This window comes from Rhopalosiphum maidis, chromosome 3 (assembly GCF_003676215.2).
Source record: "Rhopalosiphum maidis isolate BTI-1 chromosome 3, ASM367621v3, whole genome shotgun sequence".
In the NCBI taxonomy this organism is placed as follows: Eukaryota; Metazoa; Arthropoda; class Insecta; order Hemiptera; family Aphididae; genus Rhopalosiphum; species Rhopalosiphum maidis.
The window spans coordinates 35,639,648-35,658,811 of NC_040879.1; the positions used below are offsets into that span (position 1 = coordinate 35,639,648).

At 27.3% G+C, this 19,164-nt stretch overlaps 1 protein-coding gene and 1 pseudogene across 1 annotated transcript; both read left to right on the plus strand.

Annotated features, from left to right (window-relative positions):
• LOC113555949 (neuroendocrine convertase 2) lies at positions 1-15,910 on the plus strand. The gene is made up of 13 exons (XM_026960593.1): positions 1-157; positions 390-778; positions 7,202-7,306; positions 9,095-9,407; positions 10,044-10,081; positions 10,324-10,489; positions 10,732-10,907; positions 11,617-11,829; positions 12,169-12,269; positions 12,432-12,665; positions 13,265-13,429; positions 14,139-14,256; positions 15,340-15,910. The coding sequence occupies exons 2-13, from the start codon at positions 452-454 to the stop codon at positions 15,703-15,705; spliced, it is 2,322 nt and encodes a 773-aa protein (XP_026816394.1). The 5' UTR covers positions 1-157; positions 390-451; the 3' UTR covers positions 15,706-15,910.
• A 108-nt stretch (positions 15,911-16,018) lies between these two features.
• LOC113558420 lies at positions 16,019-18,020 on the plus strand (annotated as a pseudogene).
• Positions 18,021-19,164: the final 1,144 nt, after the last annotated feature.

Genomic DNA, 19,164 nt, shown 5'->3' on the forward strand with positions numbered 1-19,164 from the left:
CGACGCGAACAACAATATTATTTTCATCGCACCGCCGCGATATTCTGCTCCAGCAGTCGGCGGCTCTCCAGTGTGTCGCGCTACCGCTGTGTACCAGGAGGTGTGATATAATATACACACGCGCGCTCGCACTCGCACACACAGACCGTCGCTACAGGTGATTATTATACCATATTATTGTCATATTGTAACATTGTTGTGTTATAAGTTTATTTTGCTTTTGCGGCGGTTCGCTGGTTACGAATGACGTACACCGGACGGACTCCGCACGCAACGCACATATATTATTATTATTATTATTATTATACTATCGTGATGTATATAATTATATGATATTATCGTATACACTGTCGCAATACTGTATACCCATGTGATACGACAATGTTTAGGCATATCCACGGCACGCGGCATCATCAGGCCGACCGGCGACCAGATCGCGACGGCCACGACCATGATGACCGGGTCGGACGACAACAACGGCGATTCGGACAATGCCGGGGCCGGGGTGAGCGACGACGGCGACGGATGGGTCGTCCGCCGCCGCGACAAGCTCTCCGCCGCGGCGTTGCTGACCTCCGCGGCCGCGACGCTGCTGTGGTGTGCCATGTTCGCCGCTTTCGTGCCGCAGCCGCGCGTCGTGGCCGGCGCTCAGCTGTACACCAACACGTTCTCGGTGAGGCTGCACGGCGACGTCCGCGACGGTAACGGGCACGTAGACGAGGCGGTGGCCCACAGGGTCGCGAAGAGGGCTGGCAGCGGGTTCGAAAACATCGGAAAGGTATATCGTACATTACATACGGAAATACATGTAGCAATAATAATACACTTGTATAACACGTAGACGACATAAAATATAATATTGTGTAGTCGTACCAGTGTTTTGATATTATATAATTAAGCACACACACGAGTGCTCAGCCAGCTCGCCGGGTAACACTATCAACATGTATATATATATATATATATATATATATATATATATATATATATATATATGTATGCGCGTGTGTGTGTGTGTGTGTGTGTGTGCTTTGCGGTTTAGGTGGGTGCAATATTGTATATTATGGGCACCCAGCGGTGGGTGTACGGCGGCGGCTGCATAGGTTTTGTCCGACTCGATGTTTAGCTGCGGGTACCTCCTACGCCCCGTTAATAACTGACGTCTGTTACAGTGTTATTAAGTCGTTAGGTTATGGATTATCAAACAGTTATGTTGTATTGCCGTATAGATATTGGGGGGGGGGTGCACGTCGGTCGATAAAATTATTGTATATTTTAGCGCTCGGCGGAAAATATGGGAATTTTGTTGTAGCACATGGTACCACACGAGAATAACCCGCGATTTGAAGGAAATCACACAATAATCGTTGGTATAGGTATAATATAAATACAATATTTCCATCTGAATCCGATGGGAATCAAATTTTTAGTACCATCTGCTTGCGATGACGATATCGCGCGGCTTTGCCGCTTTGGGCGAGCATCAGGTGTATTTTAATTAAACACTGCAGTGGAGGTTAAGGGTAACATTTGGGCGGGCGGGTGTAGAGATAGCGGTATATATCATAATAATATATCGACCGCTGGTGGCTGAGGTGGTCTGAGTGGAACACAGAGTGGGTCGAGAGTTTTCGGAAAAGTATACGAGTAGGTGTAGATAGGGCGGCGACCGAGCGTGGTGGTGCAGAGGGACTGGGAGTTTAACGCGACTGACGCTATAGTCCTACTGACGTCATTGCACCCGCGATGTGATTTATATTTTATTCAATTTCAAAGCATCGTGTTTTTTTTTATTTATAAATGTATAATCCCATTATAGACGGCAGACATGTTCAATTTGCAGATAGGAATTTCTATATTATTACGTTACGATTAAATAAATCATACACTCCTACACTTTTATGTTTAGACGCATGATACGTCTATAATTATTAATTATATCCAATATAATTTATATCATGGTCTGCGTTTTAGATTTGATTCAATTATAGGATCAGTGTTGGTTTTTGAAAAGCAAAATATCAACCCTTATTATTTTTATGTACACACACACTCATCGTGTGTACACATTAGATGACTGTTGGGTACTGGTGATGGTCAGAGTTTTACGATATTGATTGATGGACGTGTGGGTCGGAACACGTCAAAACAAATATAAGTGATGATGGTATATATTTTAATGGCTGTAGCGAAAGCTTTTATTAGATGACAGAAGGTTCAAGTTGTTTAGTTGAAAAGGGGTTGACATAAATTAATTGAATGTTTGCGACTAAATATTCACTCGATTCTAAAATGTATTATGTTATATATAAAATATATTATAGAAAACTATTACTCCATGATTTAAGTACGGTATAGGTATATAATATGGTATTTATTTTTAATGTGTTTTTAAAAGTAATTAGTAAATGTAAGTTTTTAAACTTTTTCGGAAGAATAACCTCTGTTTCTTGTATTATATATTTATATATAATATACAATATTTACTATATGGGTACAAGCTTTATAATATTATAACGTTAGAAGTATTATTTTATATTATTTATTGTCATGAACTATACCTAAATATAATATTATGTAGAAACTACAACGCGTTATATTTATATCAAACGTGATGTGTGATTGGAAATTAATATACATATTAAAAACACTATTATACTATATTGTAACAAAACAATTAAAAAAGGGGTTTTAAAACTTTATAAAAGTATCAGTGTCAAGAAAATATATATATGTATTTAAAGAATTTTATGTTTATTTCTATTTTGCTATAAATATGTATTGTAGGTATGTCATTATTATTTTCATTTGAAAAATTTTTGTACTTATGTAATAGCACTCATAGCCTATAAAGATATTGATTAAACTTTATAAAATGAAAAAATAAAATATAATATAAATTTAGTAGTGAAATAATGTTTGTAGTTAGTATTTGTTGTATATTATAATGATTTTAAATAACAAGAGTATCGTATTTAAAAAGTTTTAGTTTGTTAATACATTAAAAAAAAAACACTTAAATTTCAGACTTTTTTGGTTAATCTATTAATTGATTGGCTTGGTATTATTAAAAACTAACCTTTAATCTTGGTTTATACTAATTTAGAATTAAATATTATGTAAGTTTTTAACTCTTTTAACTTGTCGAATAAAAAAAAATGCAAATGAAAAATAATAAACACTTAAATTACGGGTAATGTAAAATCAATATACCTCCTTCAAGCTATATAAAATTCAAATGTATGCATATTTTAGTCTCCTCCGGAATTTTAAATGTTATAAGCACTTACACTATACGGTGTCACATGAAATATACATAAAAATATATATCATGATGATAACTAATAAAAGTATATTGTACAATACACAGAGTAATAATTCATCAAACGTGCTACCCTTAATTTATTATAATTTTATGTAGGTATTGAAATTTAAAGTACCTATATTTATAAGGGCTATATTTTCTAATTTGAATTTTTAAACCATTTAATGAGCGACATATGGCAAAAGCAACTTATTTTTTTCAAATAACAATCGTCTTTTTTTCGTGTAAATTATTAATTAGATGAGTTTTCAAAAATATTAATGTAATTAAATTCGAGTTTTTGAACTTTGTACTAAATTTACTTAGGTCTAAGATTATAGTTAGATGTTTAGAGTTTAAATTTTTTTTTAAATTTTATAAATCAATTTACAATTATTTGCGGCTCATTTAAAAAATATTAGTACATTATTTGAACCAATCGGACAAATTTACAGATATCAAATTAGATTTTGTGTTTATAATCATATTTTGTGAAAATTACTCTAACTATTGACTGTCATGGAAAATATAATACATTATTTTGATATTCTTATCAAATTCATAAATAGAAATCATCAAAACGTAGAAGGTATCTATACAATTACATACAAAATATTATATAAATCGAAATTAGTTGAACAAAGGTTAGCAAATTTAATAGATAATCGTCCATTAATGATGATGGTGTGCTAAAAATTGATACAATAAAAGCTTAAAAATTTAAAATCTATCACTAGGAATAAAAGAATAAATATTACAAATTTTGTGGACTTAAAAATTAAGGTGAATAATTATTTTAACTGTAAAACGAATGAGCATATTAAACCACACCCTGCAGTTGGTGGAAATTTGACTTTTCTGGAAAACGAACAGAGCTGGAATTTTAAAATCCTGAACAGGAATTTACAGGAATTGAGCACAAACTATTCACAAAAAAAAGTAATTCAGAATAAAGGGGTGGGGCCCAGACAGATCGTCAGGATAACATATGTGAAAACCGTACGATGACTAAAAATTAATTATATCAATTATCGTGTACCGAAATTATTCTTCAATAATTTCTGATTTGGTTAGGTTATTATATTGTTTGTTAAATATATATAAGATTTTTCAAATAACAATTTAGACGAATGCTTTCATATTGAAAATACTTATTTATTAATTAATATTTTAAATATTACCATATAAAAATTGAAGTATTAAACAATATTTAAATATTTAAATTATTTTATAAACCAACTTGTTATTATATATCACTGTCAAAAGTATTATGTTATTAATGAAAACCTTATTGTAGAAAATTTGCTAAACCCATCGTTTAGATTCCAATATAATAATCATTTTTAGTTAAATTATCTATATGTAAACATATTTTAGCTCATAACATTAAGTATTTATAAAAAAGTTGGGAAAAATCGATATTTAAAAATATTTTATTTTGAATTTGAGCCAATCAATAAATATAATGAGTTTACAATGACGTGTTTTATTTTTATTATTTGTGTAATCAAAAATATTCTTCGATTTTCAACTTTTAAGGTCACTAATTGGATCTAGTTTGTATTTTAAAGAGATCTAAATTAAAAATTTTCAGTATTTACAAAATAACTAATCAAAATCAATAAAAAAGGTAGGAAAGTGGGTATTGCTGCTCTGCTGTACACATCAAGTGGCCAGTGGGCAACTATTATGCGTGTATTAAGTTCGAATTCAATGATATATAATTGTATATTATGAAAAACGAAACTTTGCGGAAACGGTCTGTCAGCCTATATAGCTATATTACTAAGTATTTTTCATAAGTATATCTTATTAATGTACTTATATTTATTATATAATAACAATTATTAGAAAATTGACGGCCTTACACTTTTTAATTTTTTAAATAAGTAAATTATATTCATACAAGTACTGTATAGTAGGTAGATACTGCGTAAAACGGAAATACATATACATATGACTTCTATAGTTGTTTTTATTGTTCTTATGATTCAAAAACTTTGGCTATACGAACCACATTAAGCTAGGTAAAGATTAAATTTGAAAAGTTTTAAGCTAACCATGGTTACATAATAATCGTTATAATAATATTGGATTTGCATAAATATTGCAGTTTTTTACTGGGAATTTTTAATGTTGATCTTTCTGAAGAACAAATTTTTCTAAATCCAATTCGTTATCTAAAACCACCCTCAAAGTTTAAAATTGACTGCTTATCGTATACAAAGGAACAAAATACACATTTTCATAAAATCAATATATTCATCGCTCCACTCAGAATTTAAAATTAAGGACAATTTTTGTACAAATCATGTACTATTAAACCAATTTTTTTTTGACGTAACTCGAAACAACCATACACTTGAAAATTACACTAAATATTTATTAAATAATTTTTGTACATAAATACATAAAAATACATAATATAATTTATAAAATACTTTGACTCTATTTCAGTTATTTAGAAAAAAATTACTCATTTTAGATTTCCTATCATTTTATAAATGTCAATAAAAAATTATTCTCTGAATAATAATGTTTGAAAATTTAATACAATGTCTTTCATAATTTTCAATTTATAAGTTGTTTGTATGATCGTTGAAAAATATTGAAAATACATCGTCAAAATATTTTTTATAAATAAAATTAGAATTTTAATGAAATTCGTAAATATTGACAATTTTTAAAGAATTTTTAGTTTTAGTTAAATTCATAAAAAAACTTTTTTTTAAAAGATTTGAAAATGTAATACAAAATTCCTCATATGTTTTTTAACCTATGTTAAAAAAAAATAATTTTACCAGAACATCAAATTAATTTTTTTATGGGCGTTTGACTCGTATTATAAACCACAAGATCCACTTGTTCTTGTATTTATCTCAGTAAACATTCCTGGAAATCCATCAAAAGACTTAAAGGCGCTCGTGTCGTGATTCGACTTAATTAACCTAAGTGATACGAAAATAAAAATATAAACTCTTAAACTATATAAAATAGCCAAATAAATTTATCGTTTCTGAGTGTTACTACTGATAAACATGATTGAACATTTAATTTAAAATCTTACATAAGTTGTTCATATAGATATTTAAAATATCGAATAATTGGTAATACTTCTGTAGTTGAAAATTTAATACAGTTCCTCATTTTCATAAGAGTTCATACTGAAACCATAAAGTCTAAAAATAAATAACCACAGTTATTTTTATAGACATTTTAAATTTAAATTTGGATTAAATTAGTTACTTAAACGAAGAATAATAAATGCATTTATTTTATTATATTCAAAAACATTGTTCATGAAGACAGCTCAAACATAAAACGTTTACGTATATTATAATATTTTAATCACACAATGATGTTTTCAAATGCAATGTTTTTTCAACAATTATTTCAAACTACTGGATTATTAATACTAAAATAAATTACTTTACCTAATACTTAATAGTAATATCATAAAACATGACATGAAATATACTTTGGGATATAGATTAATTGGTCGTCTCTGCTCAGTGTCAAGTTTGTAAACAATTTATCGTTGAATTAAAATTTAACTCATTCATTTCATTGGCCTACTCGGCACTTACTGTACAACTGAGTGGTATCCACTTGCCCTTCTTTGTTGTATTTTTTATGGTTCTACGTAATTTGGCTGAGAAAAATCTAATCGCATACGCTCTCATTATAGCAATGATTTAATACACTTTAATCCAAAAAATATTTAAAACAGTTTAAATACATTATGATCACCGTTTAAATTCAAAGTTTATAATTTTATACTTTTTTTGAAGTTGAAACTTTGATAGATTTTAAGGAGATGGTTATTTTTATAAGTATTGTTATTTTAATTAAATGTAGTCTAAACTTATTAAAAATCTATTCAATAATATATTATAGATACGTGGTACTAAGGACGAATTCCAATTCGTACATCATGGATTACCAAAAATACGTGGCCGCCGATCTATACCTTCAGTTCTACTTTTAAAGAAGGATCCATCTGTAAGTATATAAATGTAATACCTACTATTAATAATCAATGTTAATAATATTGTATAGTGTTTATTTTATATTTTCATTTGAAACTAAAATGTTTAATATTTATTAGTGTATTATTTAAAACAAAATCTACATACAATTATTTATATCGCTCTTGGGAGTTTCCCAAATTCTTTTAAATTAAAAAAAAAACAAACAATAAACAATATATATCACAAATATGTGATTTAAATACATTAAATTCAATTATATTGTTTTTATTTTCCCGACAAACATATCGTGAAACATAAACATAAAAAAAACATGATAACATAATATAAACATATCTGTTTAACTATCTATTATGAATAAAATAAACCATTCTAATAAAAATTGATCGTGTATCATATTAATATATCAAGTACATTTATAACTTTTTTCAAATAAATCTTTGAAAAATTATGTTAGAAAATTAATTATGTATTAAAAATTCACAATTTTATCATAATAACTTAAAATATTTTAGTTTTCTTAAACTGAAACACAAAATTAAAACCGTTTACAGATGTTGTATACATATTGCATATATAAGGCACCGTCTTATACAAATAAAAATATTTGTTATTTTTTTGCTTTCTGTAATTTATGTTCGTACAATAAATATTTATAATAATTAATAAGTCATCCAGGACTTGTAAAGAGTTTTAGTATTTCTATGTTTTCATTTATTAATCTTAACTTGACTCATGATCAAGATTTTTTTATTATTTCAATAATTATCAATTATTTAACCTGTTGATATCATTTTATATAGTTAATAGCCTTTTGATAAAACTGAAAAAAAATAGTGTTTTCATTTTAACGTTTTTAATACTGCGTTTTAGTTACGAAACACAAAATAATATACTCTACGGATGATACCTAGGTAATTACAACTTTAACACAATAAATTGATATATTATATTTTTAATGTCTACTATTGGTTATCAATATTTGTTAAATATGCTGATTAATTTATATTATTAAATATTAACCACCATTATCCATTTCATATATTAGTATACTAATAACATGCTGGTATACATAGGTTTATTGTCATTTCCCTAATTAGGTGTCAGTCAGAGTCAGATCAAAAGTTTTAGGGTCCTGGGACTTTTTTTTATAACACCCCAATATTTTTTATTATAATTCTTAATTTTATTTAAATTATACATATTGTGTTATTTCATAGGTTTCATATTAGTTAACAGGATAAAATATATAGATAATAACTTTAAAAAAAAATCAAAATTAAACAAGTTGTTAAACTTATATTGTCTTTATAATGATTACTGTGTAAATAATAAATGTATACTAGTTGTTTAAAAAAATATAGATTAATAAAAAAATTTAGTTCTTCTAACCATGATAAATTTGTTATTAATTACTTATAATAATATTATGTAGCTGTGAGTAAGCAAATTATTACTAAATATAACATAACTAATATATACAACTTATTGTGTAGTTTTTAGGTATATAGCGTATAATGATAAGATACACGTTATAGAATATTTATATAAAATATTAAAGAACCTTACTAGAAAATAAAGTTGAGATTTGGCATTACAAAGTATTAAAATATGTACAGACCGAACAGTTTTTTGTTTGCTCTCACTTAAGTTTAAAGAAAATCGTGTTAATTTCTTCGCAATTGTAATATAATTAACATGGAATCTTAAAAACTCTTAATGGCATTAATTTTTAAATAAACAAAGTAGTGAAAATATATTTATATCTAATACATTCAAACAAATATATAAAAAATTTCAGGTTAAGTCTGTTCATCAACAACCAGGATTCAAGAGAGTGAAACGTGGATACAAACCATTTATTCCACCCTTATACTTGAGTAGAGAAGAATTTATTGCAAGTCAATATAGAGAATATACTGGTAAACCAATTGAAATTGATGATGATCTGGATCGTTATGGTAAACTACCAATGGATCCATTATTCAAGGAGCAATGGTATCTAAGGAATACAGGACAAAATGGTGGTAAACCAAAGTTGGATTTAAATGTACGAGCCGCTTGGGCTCAAGGGGTATCAGGCAAGAACGTAACTACGGCTATAATGGACGACGGTGAGAAAATGTTTAAATGTCTAAATGATGTGATTTATTTATATAAATATAAATTAATATTATAATATAAATACTATAATATTCGCAACAACTTAACTTTTATTTAAACAAATAGGTACATAAATCGACTAGTAAATGTTTAAGTTTTTCTAAAAATTGAATTTCAGACTTGAAAATTTTTACACATTCTTACTCCTTCATAAATATTACACACATATTCAACATATATATAGGTATATTTATTTCAAACCAAAATTTAAAATTTAAATGAGCACAGAAAAACCGGAAAACGTATTATCTTTTAAAGTCAATTTACAATATTTATATGTTTGATAAAAAATTAGAAATAAATTAGACTTGCGGAATTTTAACGTTGTTCTAATGCCAATAGTCAAATTTAATATTATTGAAAACTTATAACAGACATAAATTTACATTTCATTTCGATTTAATTTATAATTTCTATTGTATTTTATACATTTATTTTACTAAATTTACTGAAAGAGAATATACTATTTTCTTTTTTTAATGCGATACTGTTTTATATAAACGTGTAGATTAATTTAATGTTAATTAATAATCATAAAACTGTAAAAATCAAAATGAACACTTAATTAATTTTTTTTTATACAACAGGAGTGGATTACACGCACGAAGATCTGAAATATAATTACGTGAGTAACATAAAAAATAATCTACATTGCATGTACCTTTTTATAGTACCTACATTTTTATATTAAAATGAGATTTATGTAAAAATGTACATTTTCTTATACATGACCAACTTTTGGTCTCATTGGTACGTAGGTACACCAATTGTCCAATTTATACCCGTCACCTATTTTCATACATTCAACAATCACAAATCACATCTTATGTTTTGCTTCTAATTTGTTAATACTATTATATTGTTTAGAACGCACGGGCTAGCTACGATTTCAGTTCTAATGATCCATATCCATATCCGAGGTATACCGATGATTGGTTCAACAGCCATGGTACACGTTGTGCCGGGGAAGTGGCAGCTGCACGTGATAATGGTGTTTGTGGTACCGGTGTGGCATATGACTCAAAAATTGCCGGTAAGTGTTTGGATTAGCTGGATTTATAAAACAATACGCAATGTGTATTATACATAAACATCTTTATATTACTTTCTAATTTTAATTGTGTACGAAAAATGTAGATACATTTATACGTTTTCAAGTTGATGATAGACGTCGTGATTATTGTATATACATATATATATATAATAGTGAACAGTTACTGATACGAATTTTTATTTTTAATAAAATAATTGCTTATGCCATACATCCTATTGCAGGGATTCGAATGTTGGACCAACCATACATGACAGATCTTATCGAAGCGAATAGCATGGGACACGAACCGGATTTAATTGATATTTATAGTGCTTCTTGGGGACCTACAGATGATGGTCGAACAGTTGACGGGCCACGTAACGCTACTATGCGAGCTATAGTCCGGGGTGTCAATGAAGTGAGTTATGCATGGATAAAATCAAATAATATACAATTATACAAATTAGTGCGAAACAAAACTTTAAAAACAATAGTATAAAAATATTTTTACCTTTCACTCCTCAAAAATGCTTATACCAACTATGTCTATTTTTTTACTATAAATCATCCTTAAATAGTTGAAGACTTAAATTTCCGTGCGAAATGTTCAAGAAACTACAACAATGAAACTAGAATAACAAATTTCGTGTTATCAATTTTATAAAAATTAAAAATTAAAATATTTGCTTGAAACTCGATATGTGATTCCCTATAAAAAATATATTTGACGGTTTCATGCAATTATAGTTTCGTGTTTCATGTTATAAGTTTCGTGTTTATAATTTGTCTGGTGTGCAGCCCACCTAACATTTTTTTTCATTAAAAACGGGACGATACATAGATTCAAAAATAAAATATAACACACATCATTGTAAAATCAATGCATTAAAAATCTAAAATAATGGTGAATCATTGCATTTATAAAACGATTATCATATTCAATATTTAAAGACAATAATGAACATCACAATATTATATATAACTTAAAATATTTTACCAATTCTACAGTCTTTTATTAATTTTAAACCAATGTTCTAGAATTACTTTAAAATTGCATGTATCTAATTAGTTATTATTATTTTTTTAATTATCCGATATAGATATTTAACGATAAATATGTATTTAAGGGTCGTCGTGGAAAGGGTAATATATACGTATGGGCAAGTGGTGATGGTGGAGAGGCTGATGATTGTAACTGTGATGGATATGCTGCTAGTATGTGGACGATATCAATAAATTCAGCTATAAACGATGGACAGAATGCTCATTATGACGAAAGTTGCTCAAGCACACTGGCTTCAACTTTTAGCAATGGAGCAAAAGATCCTAATACTGGAGTAGTAAGTATTCTGCAATGCACATCTCGTTTTAAATAATTATCTTCAATATGAATCTACAAGTTAAGTTACGTTCACAATAATTATGTGTATCGCTTTAAGTCTAAAGTTTATTAAAATGTATAGGTACATTAATAAAATAATTTTATACATAAAAAGGAAATTAGCAATATTATTTATTAATATTTTAAATCAAATGTTATTATCGCAGTATTTCAGCGTGTGTAATGTAAATTATATACAATAAATAATTATAAAATTAAAATCAAGTTATTAAACGATATACTCGTAATATACTTTTTATATTCTACTAAATTGATACTTTTAAATATTTTTTTTTAGGCAACTACAGACTTGTATGGCAAATGTACTAAATCTCACAGTGGCACATCAGCTGCTGCCCCAGAAGCTGCAGGCGTGTTCGCTTTAGCCTTGGAAGCAAAGTATGTATATACTATAGACATAGAATATATAGTATTTTACGTACTAATTTTATCTCAATTATTATAATATATCCAATGAATATTATACTTATTACATTTATATACACTTACACTTTTATTTTGGTTATTAATTACCATCATTGTTATACGAACATTTAACAGCCCCGATTTGACTTGGAGAGATATACAACATCTGACCGTATTGACTTCAAAACGAAATTCTTTATTTGATGCCAAGCATAGATTTCAATGGACAATGAACGGTGTTGGCTTAGAATTTAATCATTTATTTGGATTTGGAGTTCTTGACGCTGGAGGAATGGTCTCCCTTGCTCGACAGTGGCATACTGTGCCCGCTAGATATCATTGTCAAGGAGGATCACATACAAAAATCAGGTACCTAATAAAATTGTTGAAATTGTTATTGTATAACAAATTTTGTTATATAATATATTAAATATTAATGACTCAATCTATGCTATTGTTTCTAAATGTAGTTTCTTAAAGCATTTATATATTCAGTTAAAACACTTAAAACTTATTCATTTAGTGTTTTATAATTTAGTTTGGAACCTTAGAAGTAATAAATAATATAAAATAAATAATAATATAATATTATTTTACCTAGTTATACATATTAAATTATAAAATAAATATAATTTAATATGTGGGTAGATATAATTTATAATTAATAATTTCCTTCTACTATTAATATTATTATAATATTATGTTAAATTGACAAATAAAAAATACGATTAAAGTAGAAAATACCTATATTTTAAAATTTCAAGTACTATGATGATATACGAATGAAATAATTTATTAATATACTTGTATGATACTTATAAGAAAGTATTATTTATTACTAATAAATAATAACTAATAAGTTAACTTAAATTTTATTTAGTATAAGATATTTTTAATTTGCACATTGATAATTAACTATTTTAAAATATTTGGTCAAGTCAAAAATTAAAATTTTATTTTTATTAAAGGAAATTTACATCCAAGTCGGGCATTATATTGAAATTGAACACTGATGCATGCCGTGGAACCGATACCCATGTCAAATACCTGGAACACGTACAAGCTGTAATTACACTCAATTCTACAAGACGTGGTGATGTTGAACTTTTTTTGACATCTCCAATGGGTACAAGGTTAGTATTTAATTAATCAAATATCTTTCATCAATACATTTATAAAATTAAAACTAAATTAGGTAACTGACATATGAATAATTTAACATACCTATATAAAAAAAAAACTATCTGAAATTATTTATATTTTTGGATATAAAAAAATTAATATTTATAATTTTATGTATCATGAAAGTATCATCGATAATCTACGTTGGACTGTGGAATAATAATAATTATTAAATACATTTCTAAAATGTATAAGATATCAAATATTTCGTTAGTATGATAACTTATAACCTATATAATTATGTTATTTAGGTACAGTTCCTATTTTTTTTGTAAATTTTGCTACTAGACACTTTACTATTTTTTTTTTGACAAATATCTTTTAAGGGTTTTAACTAGTAAACATACATTTTTTTTCATCTATTTGTCAATTGCTACTGCAACTGCACACTGTGTGTGCTAGTGCACACAAAAATAGGGACTGGTTAGGTAGTACAATAAAGTACCATTTTAAAAATACTGTTAATTGTCTAAGTATGGCTACTGAAATATTAAACGAATTTACACATATAATGAATTATAAATATTTTAAAAGTTGTAGGTACCTATTGATATTTATACAAGGTACCCAATAAATGTATTAAGTCCAAAAATTTAAATTTACAATTATTGCATATATAAGAAATAACTATACATTTTTAATACATGTGTATGTTTGTAGGTCGATGATATTAAGTAGAAGACCTAATGATGATGACCGTAGAGATGGATTTACAAAGTGGCCATTTATGACAACACATACATGGGGTGAATATCCGTGGGGCGAATGGATACTTGAGGTAATTATATAAAACTATTAAACCTTAAAATACTTTTTGTATAGATCTTAAATTCTTAAAGATATGGAATTTATATAAAATTATTATTAACATAACTTACAGTAATACTTTTATAGACTTTAATAGTAATAGGCAATAAGTATTTCAAAGTCAAAGCTGAACTTTCTTAGTTATTAAAAAAGCACTCGTGAAAATATTTTTCAATCCTATTTTCGTTGACTGATAAAAGTGTGATAGAAGCCTGCTGCAACAGATACGTAAATTACTAAATGTGTACAATATTAAAAAAGAATAAGAATGTTTATAATATTATTTCATGAAGTAATAATCTAAATATATTTTTAATTTTTAAATTAAGAGGATGTTGGTGCCATCAAACCTATGGTTTATTAACTCTGTACAGTATCCATGAAGTGTAGATACACACGCTACAAATGTTAACATTATTTTAGCAATTAGGCTCTTTCCAATAATATTTTTAAAGATACATAATATAGCTCTAAAAATAGACAAATATGCATAAAAAAATAGTCTAAATATTTTGAAAATATCATTATGTATAATTAAATAAGTAACTAAAAATTTAGAATAATAATACGAATAAGATTATTACAACAAAATAACTAAAACCGTTATTCTTTGTTTAAATATCTAATTTCGTCTAAATTTAAACTTAAATAGTCAATAAAAAAATGTAGCTGTACTTATAAATTCTTTGAATTTTTTTTACTATAGTATGAACTATACTTAAGTGGAACCTTGTTAAGCCTATAAGCTACAAAAATAAACTTTTTATACATTTTTAACTATAAAATAATTTCCAACTTTTTATGATTTTGACAACATTTTTTATCAAAAAAAATATTGACAATGTATATTTTTAAATAGCTATGATAACACTTTATGAGGATCCTTGTACATTAAATTTTCAAATTTTTTGATCAATGATCAGGCAAAAAATTATTTGGGAACACTGACGGTATATTAAAATGTACCTATACGAAATTAAGATCTATATTTTTATCACAAAAGCGCATAGTAATATGTAATTAATCATGTATTTTATGATGTATCTACTTGCAGGCGAAATTCAACACACCAAATCAGTTTTCGCAGCAATCCGCTAACGGCGGCGGCGGGACACAGACGAACTCTGTACAGGGGTCTAAGACGGATTCCACGATGGCAGCTAGTGATTCGGAAGCGAACGGGGACGGGTCATCGGCAGATCGTGATACGGGCGAAGAAGAAGCAGACGGCAACGATTATGAAACGGTGCACACGGGTTTCCTGAAGGAATGGACCCTGATGCTGCATGGTACCCGGGAACCGCCGTACAGCCAACTGTCCGTCCGAGATCCACATTCCAAACTGGCAATCGTCAAGAAAGCGCACACCATAGCTGGGCCTGACACTACAGGATCTCCACAGAAGCAGAGCGCATATTAGATTTAAAGAAGCGGAAATTAAAACACCAATGAATAATAATCACTACCTATATGGAACTATCGCGATTGTCGTTTACAAGCATAATATACCTATAATTATTAATCTATTACTATGATATATACATACATATATATTATATTATATTATATTATTACGACTCCCCCAACCACAGTCCCTAATATTATATTATATTGTCACTGTGACGCGTAGACGTATTATATATTATATTATGTTATATTTTTCAAAGAATCTATTCCCATATTATATTATATTTGATTTTATCTTCAAATTATTTACTCCGATTTAAAAAAAAAATAATAATATTTATATATATATATATTTATCATTAGATTATTATTAACAATTGTCCTACTATATCACACTATATAATTTTCATCGAAATATACGTATATATTATAGCCTCAGTAATTCTAGTCTGAGATAACGCCAAATAAGTATTAATGTAATTATACATATATAATAAATAATATATATATGTATAATTTAGAATATATTTTTAGGAAGTAAATATTATCGTATTATAAGTACCTACCTATAGATAGGTAGCTAATGCCTATCAATATACACGGTATATCATATTTGTTTTTGTTATCCTTATAGGTACTATCCCATTCATAATAGTATTATACATGTTTATATTTTAGGTACTATATCATATATTTATAGATACCTACTTTTAAGTATAGGCATTGGACCAATCGAGTGTCTAAGTCTTTTTATTTTATAAAGTAAATAACTTCACCAGTTCCATTTATTTCAAAAACACGTATACTCGTATTATATATTATATATGAAGTATTTATTATACTACGTACTTATCACAATACCAGAATTAATAATTATTATTCATTATTGTATCTATTTCAGTATTTCACTATATGATTACGAAAGATTTATTGTTAAATTATATCTTGACATTTTTTCAACTAAATAATTAACACTATAATATGTACCTACCTATTATATTTTATCATTAGTTTTTAATATTAGTAAAAACAACAATTTAAAATGATTTAAATGGTTGAACTATGTAATTATTACACAATTGTGCCGTGTTGATTCATTGGTCGATAACATTGCAGTGTCAGCGCTTGACTTGGAAAAAAAAATAGTTAAGGTACTTACTCTGGTGTCACGTCATTTCATCGCGGCTAAATGCATCGTGCGTCTATTCACCGTGGTCATCTTATCGCAACGTCAATTTATCGCGTGTTATTCGTTTTTATGATTTATGTACTCTGTTTACATCTTATTGCCAAATAAAAAAGAAAACATTTATAAACGTATATTTTAAGCACTAAAAACAATTGTGTCTGATCTAAGTCCTAAGACAATATGGTCGACTTTGAAAAAGGTGCAATGAATGCAATAAGTTCTGAATTTCCTGAAGCAAAATTGAAAGGTTGTTTCTTTCATTTGTCGCAATGTATTTAGCGACAAATTTAAGCTGCAGGCCTCCAAAAAAAATACATAGATGACGTAACTTTTGCGCTACAGGTTCGTAAATTACCAACCTTAGTTTATGTACCAGAAAATAAGGTTATTGAGTTTTATGAAAAATTGTCGGATACTAAATACTTAATTGAAAATGATGAACTACTATCAGCAATTCTTTATTATTTTTACGATATTTGGATAGGACGTACTGACAGGCGACAAAAAAGGCGATTACCTACTTTAAAAATTTCGATTTGGCACTGCTATTCGTTGGTTTATGAAGATTTACCAAGAACAAATAATGCTGTTGAAGGATGGCACAATTGTTTTACATCGGTTTTAAATCAATGTCATCCAAGTATATGGAAATTTATATTAGCATTGAAAAAAGAGGAAATCACGAATAAAATAAAAGTCGAACAATATATAGCTGGAGAATGTCCACCAGCAAAAAAAAAGTATCACGATAAAGCTCAACGTCTGAAGCAAATATGCTATGATTTTGAAAATAGACCTATCGACGACTATTTACAAGGAATAGATCATAATTTTCAATTGCAATTGTAAATTTTGTAAATAATGTATATTATGTAAACGACAAACAATATTTATTATGATTAATGTTTTTGTGATTTTTTGTGATTATTTAAATAATACAATTTGGCGATACATTGACGTGCGATAATTTGCGACCACGATAAATTGACGTGTGATGAATTTAGCCACGATGAATTGACGTATATCCACCTACTCTGATAAGTGATGAAAAGAACTCGGCAGATGTTAATTCGATTAAAATGACTTGGATATTATGAATACATTATTTAAATTTAAAACGATAAATATACACTTTTAACTAAAATTATCCCTAAAATATGAACATTAAACTAGTTAAGTATTTAAAAAAAATTAAAAACTTAATTATAATTAAAATTATTAAAATTATTACTTAACTGGGTACTCATTTTTAAATGATCAAATTTTTAATAAATTAAATCAGAATTCAATATTTTAAATTCCGTATTACTTGTATTAGAATACAATAATCATGTAATTATTACACCTAGGATATATTATACATATATTATATATATGTAAATATGTAATTACTAATTATGGTAGGTATGCATTTTAAACAAGAAAATCCTATAATGACTATTGACTACGCTATCATCTAAATTTGGAACAAACACAATAGTTATAAGTGTATAAATACAACAACAAATTAACTTATTATTTAAGTATGTTAAAAATTTGGTTTTAATTTTTTATATTTTATTAATATTTTAGAGTAAAAAATAGGTATTTAAATGCACTTTAATATGCATAAATGTTCTAAAAATACAAAAATATGCTTAAGTATATCAAAATGATGTAATTTTATTCAGTAGAACATGAATCAAATTAGTACCTAGATTAGTATAAAATTGTATTAATATATAAAAAAAAGCAATTTCATAAATACCTGCGCCCTAATCTAGGATTTCTACGTTTTTCTTTTATTTCAACTTACTTGGTTATTACTTTATCAGTTATGCTTAAATTTTGGTTTATTCTCAATTAAACATTTTTTTCGCATATTTTCATATAAATGTATATGATTGCTTATTTTAAAGTTGATATTTTCATAAAATCAATATATTTTACTATTTAGACATAAAAAAAAATCATTATGATTTTAAGAACAAAAATTATATTATTAACACTTCAACCACAAATACAGTAATTTGTGTTTTTAAATAATAAAAATAGACCTAATTTTGGTTATGGAAGGTCGAACACTGATCACTAGACATAGATAGGTACTTACCTACAATTTATACCCACAACAAAACAACCCAATAACTATATAAATATGACTAAGTACAATATGAGATTCACAGTGTAATGTACTCCATCTTATATATATATATTACTAATGTAGGAAAACGTTCATCCTTCAATTTACATTAATTAGATACTATTTACTATATTATTCAATAATTCTTTATTTAAATACCT